This window comes from Paramormyrops kingsleyae, chromosome 21, assembly GCF_048594095.1.
Source record: "Paramormyrops kingsleyae isolate MSU_618 chromosome 21, PKINGS_0.4, whole genome shotgun sequence".
Taxonomy (NCBI): domain Eukaryota; kingdom Metazoa; phylum Chordata; class Actinopteri; order Osteoglossiformes; family Mormyridae; genus Paramormyrops; species Paramormyrops kingsleyae.
In genome coordinates, this window is record NC_132817.1 from 5,767,109 (window position 1) to 5,781,344 (window position 14,236).

At 45.4% G+C, this 14,236-nt stretch overlaps 2 protein-coding genes across 5 annotated transcripts; one reads left to right on the top strand and one right to left on the bottom strand.

The window, feature by feature from the left end:
* Window positions 1-74: 74 nt before the first annotated feature.
* znf414 (zinc finger protein 414) lies at window positions 75-6,212 on the bottom strand. Of its 4 annotated transcripts, XR_002839104.2 has the most exons (8): window positions 5,012-5,228; window positions 4,451-4,562; window positions 4,111-4,218; window positions 3,166-3,271; window positions 2,333-2,916; window positions 2,079-2,152; window positions 1,176-1,328; window positions 75-801 (listed from the first exon to the last, which is right to left on the bottom strand). XR_002839104.2 is itself a non-coding variant. In XM_023818502.2 (7 exons), the coding sequence occupies exons 2-7, from the start codon at window positions 4,494-4,496 to the stop codon at window positions 728-730; spliced, it is 1,071 nt and encodes a 356-aa protein (XP_023674270.2). In that variant the 5' UTR covers window positions 4,497-4,566; window positions 6,092-6,212; the 3' UTR covers window positions 75-727. The 4 variants fall into 4 exon arrangements, 3 of the variants coding, with proteins under 3 accessions (XP_023674270.2, XP_023674267.2, XP_023674269.2); XM_023818502.2 differs by lacking the exons at window positions 2,079-2,152; window positions 5,012-5,228 and adding an exon at window positions 6,092-6,212 and having other exon boundaries at window positions 4,451-4,566; XM_023818499.2 differs by lacking the exon at window positions 2,079-2,152.
* A 157-nt stretch (window positions 6,213-6,369) lies between these two features.
* On the top strand, window positions 6,370-11,876 carry LOC111847386 (MOB kinase activator 3A-like). The gene is made up of 4 exons (XM_023818512.2): window positions 6,370-6,483; window positions 8,485-8,948; window positions 9,718-9,920; window positions 10,831-11,876. The coding sequence occupies exons 2-4, from the start codon at window positions 8,504-8,506 to the stop codon at window positions 10,858-10,860; spliced, it is 678 nt and encodes a 225-aa protein (XP_023674280.1). The 5' UTR covers window positions 6,370-6,483; window positions 8,485-8,503; the 3' UTR covers window positions 10,861-11,876.
* The last annotated feature ends 2,360 nt before the right edge of the window (window positions 11,877-14,236 follow it).

Genomic DNA, 14,236 nt, shown 5'->3' on the forward strand with positions numbered 1-14,236 from the left:
GTCGCGATTTAAATCTTCCGGTACAGGTGCTGTTCTATCTGCACTATACAAAGACCACAAAATAAACCAATCACTTAGAAAACGAGTCTTCTCATTTATTGTCTTCATTGATTTTCCATTTGCATACTCCTAAATTTAATTTCCAAAACCACAAATTGTACAAAAGACGTCTTAGGTAATACAAATATGCCAGTCCTGTATATGCCACACTGTATGCGACTCTAAGCAGGTACATTGAATAGCAACAAAAAAACATTTATTTTTGGTAATTAAATGAAGGGCATTACTGCATGGATCTGCCATCTACACTGATGTTAGTTTCACTAAGAGCTGTATCAGCTGCCATATTATTAAAAACGAACAATCAATGGCCCTAAATTGGCTACAGTCATGTGACTAGGCAGGCTTAAGACACGATTGGGCAAAACTTCTTTAAAAAAAAAAAAGACCCTTCCTAAACAGTCAGGATATGTCATGCTCCGTTTAAAGTCTGTACTTCAAAAAAAAAAAAACATCCTACAAAACATGTAATGGAGACAGAGTTCAGTTCCGGGCAGCTTTTACTTGCTGAAACTGAAGAGTTAAATGCTGATTGGACTGCAGCACAGCAGAAGGTAGTTCAGGGAGAGTATTGGGGCTCTCTCTCTCTCTCTCACACACACACACACACACATATACACACATATACACACACACACACACACAGCCCAGCAGCGAGATCATACTGTCAGAGCTGAGTATAGACAGAAGGCTCCCCATCTGGTGAACTTTTGGGCTGGAATGGTGGGACCACCCTGAAGTCTGAAACAGAACATTACCAGATTACACCGAAAAGTTAGAAAACTACCGCATTACACCAAAAAGTTAGAAAACTACCGCATTACACCGAAAAGTTAGAAAACTACCGCATTACACCAAAAAGTTAGAAAACTACCGCATTACACCGAAAAGTTAGAAAACTACCGCATTACACCGAAAAGTTAGAAAACTACCGCATTACACCGAAAAGTTAGAAAACTATTGGATTATACCAAAAAGTTAGAAAACTATTGGATTATACCAAAAAGTTAGAAAACTATTGGATTACACCGAAAAGTTCAGCAGTATCTACTAGTCCTTTAAACAGACAGAGGCACTCGTCTGTCACGAGAGCCCACATGGGAAGCTGCACTTACCCACATCGCCCTGCAGGCGGGCGGCGGGGCCCTTGTGGTGGCCCTCAATGTGGGCGGTCATCTCCTGGCGGGTTGGGGTGGAGTGGCTGCACTGCAGGCACCTGTAGCGCCCCCTAGTGTGCTCCCAGAGAATGCGGCTGCTGAAAGACTGGCCTGAGCAAGGGGGAGGGGAAAAAAAAAACAAAAACAGAGAACGCACCATCAAGGAAATGTCATCCAGCCAAACCCAGGATACCACGGCGTCCACAGTCCATTCTGGAACATCAGATAAAATGAATGAGAACGAATCTAAGAATGGATCCACAACCCCAGTGGAGGAGGGGAAATGAGGTCATGCAATCACGAGCACAAATCAGGCAAGGTTTCCACTCAGCATCGACTAACATCAGCTCGAATCATCTGAAAAGCCACTGGTTTACAAAAGTACCACCGGACTGGTAAGCTAATCACAAGACGGTATGGAGTCTTCCCGATGCACGCCGTTATGTGAACTGAAAGGGTTAGTTCTGAAGGTCCAGGTCGACATTAGACCAGGGCTCACATAATAGCTGGTTCTGAGATTAGTACATACTGAAGCAGAGAGCAAGGGCAGGAGCGGATCAGAACCACCGTGAACCAGTCTGGCTGCTATCGGGCTATGCAAGACAGCCATTCCAAAACCAGACAGCCGCTACTGCCACGGAGGGGGGCGGAGTTACAGAATGGAGAACAGGGGGTGGGGTTACCGCCGCTGGACCCTTATTAGTGCGTGGTGGGGGATGGAAGGTCAATTTGAGGGCTGAGAGAGAGACAGCGCCCTCTGGGGGTGAAGGCGATACTCTACTGGAAGCAGAGGAGACAGGCTGGGAGGGTCCTGTGCTGAATCTGGCTATGCGTGTGCGGGCTGTGGTCTCCGTGCCTCACCTGGATTTCACCTGTATTTATACTCTGACTGCTGGAAGGACTGTCCGTTCTGTGCAAAAGGGGTCCGGGCGCGTCTGGCAGGACAGTGCACACGACAAAACACACAGTTCACTCAACAGCGGGAACGGCCAGGCCGAAGAACGCATCCCACCTCTGCAATCACGTGGGAGCGACACTAGGCGAGAATCACGGGCAGATCAGGACTTACGAGCCACGTGATGCGGCCTTAGGACCAACACATGACACTCATTCACCTTGGTTCTTCCTCCACACCGCGTTGGATCCCGGCGAGGCCGGGGGGGCGAGGGGTCCGGGGGGGGCCGGACCGGCGGTGCGGAGAAGCCGCTGCTGCTGCTGAAGCTGGTGCTGCCCGTAGCTGGGGGGCGGAGATGACTGCATGGGGGTCTGGTAGGCGGGGAAAGGCATGGGAGGAGTGTCCTGTTGGGGCTGCCCGGGGATAATCAGGGACTGCTGGGAGAACGGGGGGGGCTCCAGGAGAGGGAAGGTGCCCGGGGCAGGAGCCAGGGGGCCGTCCGGGGGGAGACCACCGATGGGGACCGTGAGGAGCGGGGCAGCTGTCGCAGCAGAACCAGGCCTGGAGTCCCTGGGAGTCGCCGGTGGTCCCGGATCCACCTGCATGTCTTCCATGCCGCCCTGCTTGGCGTCAGGAGGCTCGGGGGGCCCCGCAGACAGCAGCATGGCATCGGGGGCCGTTTCCGTGCCGTCGGCCATGTCCGGCTCGGCTTTGACCACCTTGTTCTTGGCCACCTTGGCGCAGGTGTGCAGGTGCTTCAGAAGAGCCTGGTAGGAGCGAAGCTTCGCCCTGCAGCTCTCGCACCTGAACGGGGAGCGCAGGTGACCAGCAGGTTAACCAGCACCCTAACCTCAATCAGCCTAAAATATGCAAAAAATGCACCGGCTGCAGGCACTATTATGAAAAAACATACAATGGTAAGATCCAGATGAGAAAAATGCAAACATTCTGTATGTTTGAACATACAGCCATAAAACCCAGCCTTAACACAGACTTTAACCTTGTGACAACACCTGAAGTGTTTTGGGGTGCTGCCCCCTACTGGCCACTCACAGGAAGTAGTGGTTGGGCTTGTAGTGGGACCGCATGTGCTCCATGAGCTGCTGCATGTTGGGGAAAACGCCGCTGCACCCCACCGACGAGCACTGGAACGCTTTTCCTGGGCGGAGAGGAGCACAGAGCTGCACTGCTCACGTTCCCGTCCCCGGCACACATCCTCGCACACTTTCATCTGCCATTTTAGAGTGAATTCACAATAGAGAACACCAGAGAAACACTACAGGTTCTCTATTTCTGTCCACCATTTATTTAAACATGTATTTTTCGTGGCATCTTTCTGCCCTGTGAATAAACCTCAAATTGAGTTTGATAGACTAAGTGCAGAAGATGAACTTTCTGTTATCGAGACTTACTTCCTATTACCCAGAGGCATCAAAGGCCTCTATATACCCACTAAAATTCAGTGAGGATCACAACTTCTACACGATGTACTAGAATATACGCACAGCTCACAATATCGATATCCGTATTGCTACTGTTCTTTTGTTATTGTAATAACTTTAAATTTTAGTAAAAACTAATGTTTATTTATGCCATTCATCTCCATGAATGACTTCACTTTACATTGTTTTGTAAATATATATTCGTACGATAATCTTGATCAAAATTAAGGTTATTCTCTGCTGCAGAGGCACAATCTAATGTTTTCCTCTCCTGTAAAAATCTTGATCGATTTTATTTGGCAGCAATACATCTTTGGACAAAAATCCATCGGTTAAACCCCAAGTAACATAAACACAGCAACACTAATCTGTACACGAAAAATTAATGTATTTCCCCATCATCAATAACGGGATAAAATGCACAGAAAATCTTTTAAATTATTCTTTATAGTATGGACAGCGGAAGGCACGCGAAGAAGGGGGAGGGGCAGAATCACGTCCAGTTGTCTTTTTGCTTCTGTAAGACTCATGATAAGAGGAAAACGTTTATTCTTACCTGGAAGAGACTCTGTTGGGATCTGGTGACTCTCCGTGTGGCTGTTCAGTTTCTGCACGTCGGTAAATGTCCGCTTGCAGCCATAGTAGGAACACGGCAAGACGCCTCCTGCGGACACGCACGTAAACCTTCAATGGAAAAAACCACGAGCTCCTAGCACGGTCTACAGTTATGGTACTATCTATATCTTTCCTTTACTCGTGGGTTCAGCTAATGCCCAAATTATCTATTAGTATGTTATAATCTTAACCTTCACTAGTTTTTTTTCCTGCGTATGCATGTGAAAAGAAGTGGAAGCATGCATACATGTTGTTATTTATATATGAGGACTCGGCTGTACCTTCCATGGCTGCGGATGGCTCATGCTTGACTACCCCGGCGGACATCTCTGGCTCATGACTGTCAGCCGCCAGGGAGGATGAGGTGAAGGAGAGCAGCCTCTCGAGTTCAGACTATCTGGAAAACATTGCGCCGTTTACCGGAGACTACATCCCCAAAATGCCCACCTACTGGCATTTATATACCACATATCGGGAAATGCACACGAATTAATAAGCGCGTAGTATAGCTGTTGGTTTGGGAGCTGATGCCGGATCCGAAAGGTGGTCGGTTCGAGTCCCACGGAGGCCTCGCTGGTCTATTCAAGAGCGACCCGTTAATTGCACGGAGAGCTATGCTCTCCCAGACAAAGGGCAGTCTCTGAAGCGACAGGCATGGCTGCTCACCGTGCATGAAAAGGATTTAATGCCATTGATAAGCTACAAACAAAATCTGAAGCAACACCGTTTATTGTAATATACATTTCTCGTTTACTATTCGATTGCACATAGTATTGTGCCCGCATGGTAGTTTTTGACCGAAATTAGCCTCATCGTAATACGATAAACAACTATTTGCTTACCATAAAATGTCTACAACAGAGACTTTAAGCCAGGATCGGTATTCGCCAATGCATGTATGGGCAGAGAATAAAACGAGTGCAAGAGAAAAGTAAAACTAAAAACGAAAGAAAGCGCAGCCGTGCCGCAGTCAGCCTGCCTTCCTCAGCTTGGTAGTTTGGTATCGCGAGAGGAGCGAGGGGATGAGAGACTGCGCTCCCCCACACGGCCGCCCCACCGAAGGACACCGCCCCCTGCCCCCCAAGCAATCCGCCGGGCGGCGCCACTTCTGAAAGTAAACACATTTACAACGTGATTCTTTAACCCTGCTTCTGCTGGGGACCACCGTGGGTATTACCACAGTTGAGATGTCAATGTGTTTTACTCATGTCTATTAAGTGTTTTCTGTTTCGCAATAAAATGAAAAATGCCTTATTGGTTAATTAAACTTACCAGTATTTTATTAATTTATTGTTTAGTAGCTGAGCGAATATATCAAAATTCATATTATTTTGCTGCTTTATAGGTGAAACGAGAAAATTGTAATGTAATGTGAAATATAGTATCTCTTTATTATTAAAGTCTAATGGTCTTAAAAGATCTATAAGCCACCTTGCAAACTGTATACATTTAGCATCTAGTTAAGCAGGCCTATGATCTAGCAGCCAATTGATGCAAGACGGATTGCGGTTATATAATAGTTCCATACTTTTATAAAATATAAGGCTTTGCAACCTTACAATTTCCCAATTCCATTGAAGCTGACGTTTATATTATTGTTACAAACAGCCCACAATAAAAAATGTAAGTGAAGAAGTGTGGTTTGGTTTAACTAATTAGTATAAGTTTTTAGACGGCGGAGATGAGTCATATGTAGTTCCAAGGTAGAGATGCGCGAATTGATACTAAAATATCGATTCTTTCGATCTGAATGATTTCCTTTTGAGAATTGATTCTAACGTTAAAATACCGTTTTTTTTCATGGAGGACATGTACTAGGCTACTACTGGGCAGGGTCGCCCATAAGGGTGAGAAATAATAACGGGTCCAAACACTTGGAGAACCCCTCCACAAGCATCGGTATCGGTATCGGTGATACCAACCTTTCGAAGTGAAATCGGATCGAAAAGAAAATGAAGGAAAATGGTATCGCCCATCCCTAGGTATAGTCTAAGCCAGAAATGCGTCTTTAAGGCTCCGGGCTCTACAGACTGTTACGTTTGGTCCAAGGAAGTACTCTGGCACTTTGGGGAGGAGCCTGCATTCTCACTGCGCTACATTAACTCACACTCTGTGCGTGGGAAAAAAAGTATCGCCAGTTATAAGTACTGCACACATATAAGTCTGGCAAAGTTTTACTGTGTGTTTCGTTTTTTTCCAGAGATATAGGAAAAATACAAGGCTGGTTTTGTACGGAGCGAATCCAGCACACGGAGGAGCTGGACTGGAGTAGCGGGACGGGAGCGCGGCTAAGCTAACAGGCTTAGCTTCAGAGGTATGTAAGTGCATCCAAGTAACAAGCGATGACTTGATCGGGCGATTGGCTGGCTGCCTGAGTTACATGTTATATTTTAGTTCTACTTCTTAGGAGAACCTGAAGTTTCGCCATTGAAAACATACATTATAGGCATTTTACGGACTGGCGCGGTGCTTTCCTAGGAGAAATGCGTGTCGTGCCTTTTAATTCCGCATCATAGCGCCAATAGCACATCGAAATGGACTAAATTAAAATCCAGGAAAGCGTTTCTCTTTCGGTTCCTGTATGACGACAACCATTAAATCAATGAAAGATTCATAGGAAACTGTAATTTGAACTTTTGCGAAGTAAACTCCGGGAATGCGTAATCCGATCTTGTTTCGGCCAGTAGATGGGCGATGGATATTCTGCTTTCTTCCTGGTGGGTTTAGCACGGTGTATTTTGTCTTGGACTTTTTCTTTTGATGATGCTGCTGCTTCCCCTGATAAACCGGTCATCTGTTGCTGTTCATGACGAAAGTGATGAACAGCAGCAGCATTGTGGCTATTTTCACGTGGCTCTCAATGAATCAGACTGTCTTTCGCAGCGTTTCTCCAGTACCATGTCCAGAAAAATATTTTTAAATGAAGGTAGAAGTGTTAACAGTAGATCACGCATCACTGGAGTTTGTGCGATTTTAGTATAATTACACGTTTTAAACGTTCCGTAGACCATATGAACAAACTTAATTCAAATAAGGGACTTTCCATAGCATAAGGTTTTTTTTATGACAAATGCATACCCTTTAGCTACTAGTAAATGAACAAAGTTTCTTTTTTTTAAATTGTATTTGGCACTCCAGACCGATAAGTCTAAATAAAGTGTTACTGTATTAACAACCTTGGAGCGCGTATCAACGATGCGTTACATGGTCGCATCCTCGCGTTTTCTAGATGCCTCTAATGGTTGTTATGGCGAGACAAATTACTTATAAAAATGTTATGGCATTCTGCGTAGGCATTTGGCATCTTGATTAAAGACCTGTGTACTGCAAAACAGTGCTTAATTCGGTAGAGAAACGGCGGACACCATGGCTAAGGATTTTGCTTGGTAACATGAATCCTATCCAATTGGCGCCGTGATTTGCGTTTTTAATAATATTGAACCTCTAATTAGGTACATTGATACATTCTCCTAGAAAATGGGTGAATTGAAAATGCTTTTTTTTGATGAAGCATCATCCTATCCATGAAAAAATACAATAAGGCAATGGAGGAGAAGACGAGCTGTAATGCGAAATACGAACCTGTCCCTTTAATTACTGTGTAACGTCCCTGTTAGTCCCATTCAGCAAAATCACCAAGGTAAGAATGGCTGTATCTTAGAGCCTCATTGGACGCCATCTTCCATCAGGACTTCATACTGCCATTGAACACTTATTCTTAACTTTCCACCTAGCAGGCTGGCTTGCTGAAGCAACACGTCATCGTCTGTGAACAATTATACAACCTGTAATTGCAGCTCCATACATGAAAATAACAGAGAGTGCAATTAAAAAGGCTTCCCTTCTGAATTTGAAACCGAGCCACATCCCAGTTTAATAACAAAAGGACTTTTCACGATATGACTTGTAACGCTGAGCTAATGGAAAGTAATTAATGCACCTATTGATTCAGAGATGCCCCTGAAATCATCAGCGGCGATAAACAAAGTGTTACTGTTTCCCACTTACAAGGCTAAACCTTCGTGTCTTATAATTATCCTCCTTGTCTATTTGGTTGTTTTATGACATCTTTCTTGGTATAACGATGCACTTGTTGCATTTATCAGGTGTGTGCCTGGGAAAATAGCCCAGCTTAACCAACCTGGAGTGCCAGGAGTGTATTATGGGATTGTCTCTGTGGTGGTCCATCACACCGCAACTGGAAACGTATACAGTAACATGAAGTAGAGTTGGCTTTGGCAGGATTAAGGATTATTTAACTGCATTCACTGTGTCCAATAACCTGTTTAAATGTAGCGTTTTACGTTTGCTGCAGGTCCTATACGTTCTCCTGCATGCATCCCAAGGAGACGGCGCTAATCATGTCTCTGGCGCTGAAACAAGTTTTCAACAAGGACAGGACGTTCCGGCCGAAGAGGAAGTTCGAGCCGGGAACCCAGCGGTTCGAGCTGCACAAGAAGGCGCAGGCGTCGCTGAATGCTGGGCTGGACCTGCGGCAGGCGGTCCAGCTGCCGCACAGCGAGGACCTGCACGACTGGGTGGCCGTGCACGTGGTGGACTTCTTCAACCGCATCAACCTCATCTATGGCACCATCAGCGACTCGTGCACGGACCAGTCCTGCCCTGTCATGTCCGGGGGCGCCAAGTATGAGTACCGCTGGCAGGACGAGCATCGCTACAAGAAGCCCACCGCCCTGTCAGCGCCCCGGTACATGAGCTTGCTCATGGACTGGATCGAGATGCAGATCAACAACGAAAACATCTTCCCCACCAATGTCGGTAAGGGGGCCTGAAAGCCGGTCACCATGGCAGCCCCATGGAGCTGAGTTATAGCATGGGATGGAAACACCCTTTCATACGTGTCAGTGGTGCGGGCCGGTGTGGGAGGAGCTTCCATTTTCAGATTCCCATTGGCAAGTATTTACGGTGGGAATTGAGAAGTATTTATGGATCCCTCTATACATGTTAATACGGTAAAGCATCATCGGTCAGTTTAGCAGGTTGCTTAACGATTAGGAAGATGAATGTATTGCCAGGGCAGTCCCTCCTATCAGAGGCCGACTGCTGCGATTTCAGGTGCGTGTGCTTTTTATTTGGGCCGTTTTACGACGCAGTTTACGAACACCGCGGAAGATGGAGGAATTTAAGGAGCAGCTATAATTAGGATTTCTGTACCTGCGGGACAGAAAATCTGCTCTGACGTTGGGTGAATCGCTCGGGGCGATGGCTGCAGGTGCCTTAGCCCAAGTTCCACCCATAAATCAGCCATATAAGGAGGTTGTCAGAGAAGCAACTCGCTGTGTAAGAGTAGAGCAGTTCTGGTAAAGCAAAGGAAAATCCAGCTTTCTTCATCTACCGGATCTTGGGGTGATTCCAGGCTCACGGTCACATGACTAGGGGATTATCCAGCAGTGCTTTTACCGTCACGTGATTGGCGGGTAGGGAAGTGGAAGGCGTGGTTTGGCTTTGTGGCTGTGTTTCCCCGCAGACGGTGCCCCTCACGTGCCATAACCTGCCCAGCCTCACTGCTCCCTCTTTCCCATCCAAGGTACGCCCTTCCCCAAGACCTTCATGCAGGTAGCCAAGAAGATCCTGTCGCGCCTATTCCGCGTCTTCGTCCACGTCTACATCCACCACTTCGACCGTGTCAGCCAGATGGGCGCCGAGGCCCACGTCAACACGTGCTACAAGCACTTCTATTACTTCGTCACTGAGTTCAACCTCATCGACCACAAAGAGCTGGAGCCATTGGTGAGGGGGCGGGACCTGTGCCATCATCTCCCATTGGGGGCTCATGCCTCGTGCAGGCAGCCAAATAGCCAGTCTGAGGTCCTTATCAGCTCTCCCTTTGTATAGGCATGGGAGAGGCCTGTGAGCAAACATCCAACCCTGTTATTTAAACTGGTCGCTGAAGGACCTCCCAGCTTAGCTGGCTGTCTGTGCAGCCATGAAGGCCAGGAGATGTTATCCACAGCCTGGAGCGTTACAACACCACGATGTAGCTGCTGAAATGCATTGCTTTATGTCTCTGTTAATGGGGGGTGTTCAGATTAGGAAATCTATACATCTCCTTTATGAAATATCTGTATTACAGTCTATGTAAGTCCCTGTAGCCTTGCATGTATTCATCAGGCAATGCGCTGTTTTTGAACCAGGCGTCTGTTTTCCTTGTCAGGTGGGTGGAAGACCTTTGGTAACCAGCCTCATTAAAAATTAACCTTCCTAAGGCAGATAATTATCTCTGTGAAAACGACACCGATGGTGGTTAAATGTGTGGAAAATAATTTCGGGATGTTATATGAGCCATCGGCTGCGTGTTTAAGCGAAACGTGTCAGATAGTAGACTAAAAATAAACTAAAGAGAATGACTGTCCGTCTGCGCAGACCCTGGTTAGTGCAGAGCGGCCTTAGACGAGCATCAGAGCATGAAGTCTTCCACATCAGATGGCAGCTTAACAGCTGACCTTTGACCCGTTTGCTCTCGCAGGATTGGATAGATTTGGGGGTGGATGGGACGCTTGTGTCAGGCATGCTGCTCAGTTTGTTTGCTTTTTCCCCGTGACAGGCTTTTATATTGCTGCTTTGTGGTCAGTGTGGGTCAGTGTATCTGCTGCCAGTGTTCTCCTCCTAACTGGACCTGCTCCTCTTCTCCCTCTCACAGAAAGAGATGACTTTGCGGGTGTGTCACTGAAGGATGGCCTGGCCTGGCCTGCCATGCACAGCAAACAGCCCTGCATTACCCCAGGGAACCACAAGAGGGCAAAACCTTTAGGGGACCAAAGAAGAAAAGGCCACCCGAGAGTCTATTTTTATAAACATACATTTCCTTATGTACAAATAACATGTAATTTTATTAAAGTCAATGTATTTACTTGAGGAGCTCAGAAAGTTTTAAGGTAATTTTGTTTTAAAAAATAAATGTCTTTTGTCAAGATTTTCCCTATCAGAAGCAATATTGTTTATCCAAAAATATGTAAGATGTAAGAAGTATGTATGTAATATGTACATACTGGAGGTAAGCACATCTGTTACCATGGAAACACTACTCTTGTTTGTCTGTACTGTGAGGCACAATACTAAATTTGTCATTTTTGTTCGTAGACTAGGAAGTGTCTGTGCAACCCAGAAATGCAAACACTGAATGCTGCTGCTCCTTTAAAGTTTATCGCCCCCCCTTGCGGATATGTCAGTAATTACATGTTATTGCGTCTTAATCCTACCTGTTTCTTCAGACTTTGTTCATTCCAAAACGGAGTTCAAGGTCATTAGTGAAAGTTTAGGACAAATATGCTTATGTTGAATAAAGCTATTTGAGGTCATAAGCTAAAGTCTGTGGTGGTCCGTTTAACCATTTGTTCTACAAAAAGTAGGTGCCAGGTTATGTCTGACTTTTTCTTTGGTTATATTCACTGGTGCTCAAATGAACAAGTATCCAAAAACAGGGGGGGGGGGCATAGTTCAAAAGCAAATACACTTAAATTTCATGTAATTTACAATTCTTAAAAATCTTTCTTTACCAATCTTTAATCTCTGGATGGCCGGTACATTTCTTTAATCCTTAACTGACATCGCTGTGGTGACGGGCTTCTGTTTTCTAATATTTCTATGACACAGATTGTCAAAGGAAAGCTTTTTGTAATATAAAGAATGTTGTACATTTAGGTTGTCCAATTCTTTTTCTTTTAATAAACGTGCTTTATAAATATATCTATAGTTTGTTATTGTGCCAAAGGTCCACTAGGTGTCGCCGGCGATTAATGGAAAACATTCAAATTAGTAGCCCGTGGTGTTATGTAAAGCCCTAAAGCCCGAGACGGGACTATCTACCGCTGTAATGCACGGGCTTATTCCGTCCGCTAAAACTGGGCCCTAACAAACCTTGTCGTTTTGTACCAATACGAGACCATATTGACGCCCTCTGTGTGATTTTAAAAAATCGATTTTTTTTTTTTTTTTAAACTTTCATTGTTGAAATTATTCGCCATACAATTGTACGTGTATTTTTATTAATAGGTAATTTAATAGACTTGACAGACTTAAAAAAAACTTTATTTAGTCAATCTGTGGAATCCACAAAAGTGTAAACATGGTCGCGGTGCGTTCAAGGTCATTTAATGGATGCATTTTAATGAAATGTAAGGCACCGGTCTGTCATTTAACGTACTTTCGTCTGTATTAGTATCAGTATGGAATAACTCGTAAGTGGACGGCATTGTTTTCACCGCACCCACTCCATTTTTCGTGCAACTCGTGTTCACTCGGTACAAGAACCAGCCGGTTCTAGATTAAGTAAGCCGGATAGATCATGACAAAAGTGTTATGATGAGTGGGTGGATGGGACCCAGATTTAAGCCAGCTGCAAATGAGAAAGTGGGGGAGCTACGTGAGCCTACTGTGCCTTTCTACTCTCTCTCGAACGGAATGTTTCCAGGGGAGGCGGATCTCCTTTGAGAATGGCGAAGCAGTCGTGCATCCGGGACAGTGCATGCAGCAGCGCTGCATCCGGGACGTGCAGAGTGGGGCAGGCCACCTGTCCCGGGCCTGCCGGCACCCTAGCCGGCTTTGTTTTGGTGCCTCGCATTGGCTCGCAGGACGCCTGCAACGCGCGCTACGTGATTCATTCCTCACGGGGTGTTCATCTTGTGTTTTCGAGATAGTTCAGTGTTAATTTGAGAAGTATTCGTTCTTCTGAAATATTGAATTATTTTGTTTTGTGTCAGATTCTAATTTCAAGTTTAAACCGTTACGTTGTAGTTTACGAATTGCATTTATATTCTTGTATTTTATTTATTACTTCGATTAATCAAAACGCTTGAACTGAAAACTGTTTTGGTGTTTAGCTATACGTAGCACTGGGCCTATATATAAATATGGATTTCAGTATACTGAGTTTAACATATTTAATGCTGGAAATAATCAAACTATTTGTGGGTGTTTTTGTTTTTAATGCATGGAAACTTACGTAGCGTCCTTGCTGGTAGTTTAAATGAAGATAAGGAGGTGGGACCGGGACCATACATCGGAGGGCATTTTCTGTTAACTTATCGCTTGTGTTGTTCTAAACGGCAAACATTAGCGGGCACAGTCTGCTCCCGTGAAGATATAGCCCCAAAAATGCTGGGCGAATAGAAAATGAGATACTCCTTCAGAATACGATAAGAGCCATTCCCAAGCAGCAGAGATGGATTGCTCCTGAAACCCAACGCCGCCACCGCCCCGCTACTGAGAACCCATTTCGAGGAAAGCATGCGACCTCGATGAAGAGTAAATCACGGCCACATGAGCGCTGAACCCGACGCCCGGGACACTGCACGGTCTGCTGGAGTCACTTGTGTCTCAGGAGCCTTGCAGACAGCCTTGACAATCAAGGACTCCCTGATCACAATATCAGAGAAGCAACGGCTAAATTTATCTCACTTTGCGTTCCCAAGTCCAGCACCCTCCCAATAACTCTTGTCCTGTGTAAGAGGAGGTTAGCTTATCAGAAACGGTTTAATTAATGAGCAGTTCATATAAATTCCGTAATGTAAACGTACGAGTTTGAAAAATCGTTTCCAGCAGCTCAGCTCAGCCACAGCACTCAGAGGTAGGCTATACGACTCTGAGCCAGATTCCTTGTTTTTCTCAAAAAGGAGAACTTGTTTCATGTGGTTTGATATATCGGCCAGAATTTGCGTAATGTTTGTGTACGCTTTAAGAGGTCTGTACAAGGGCCAGTATACACAGAGAAGAAGTCAGCGTCACAAGACGTTCCTCCCCCCAGACGTACCTCTTCTGAAAAACGACATGTACGAATCCACATTGCCATAAATACTAGGCCAGTATTCCAGCAGCGACGTGATTTAAGTGAACAGAATTGCAGTCTGTCTGAATGGAAACATATGGTCCGCCCTCCCTTGGAAATTAACCAGGAAAGGCAACGAGTTTAGTGTTGGAACACTGACTAAATTCATGCCTTTTGTAGTTGACTTGATTATGGCAGTAATTGCATCATCTGGTCTCGGACGCTATGGTATGGATTACATATTTCTTTTGTAAATTATGTTCCTACCTATACTTTCAAAATT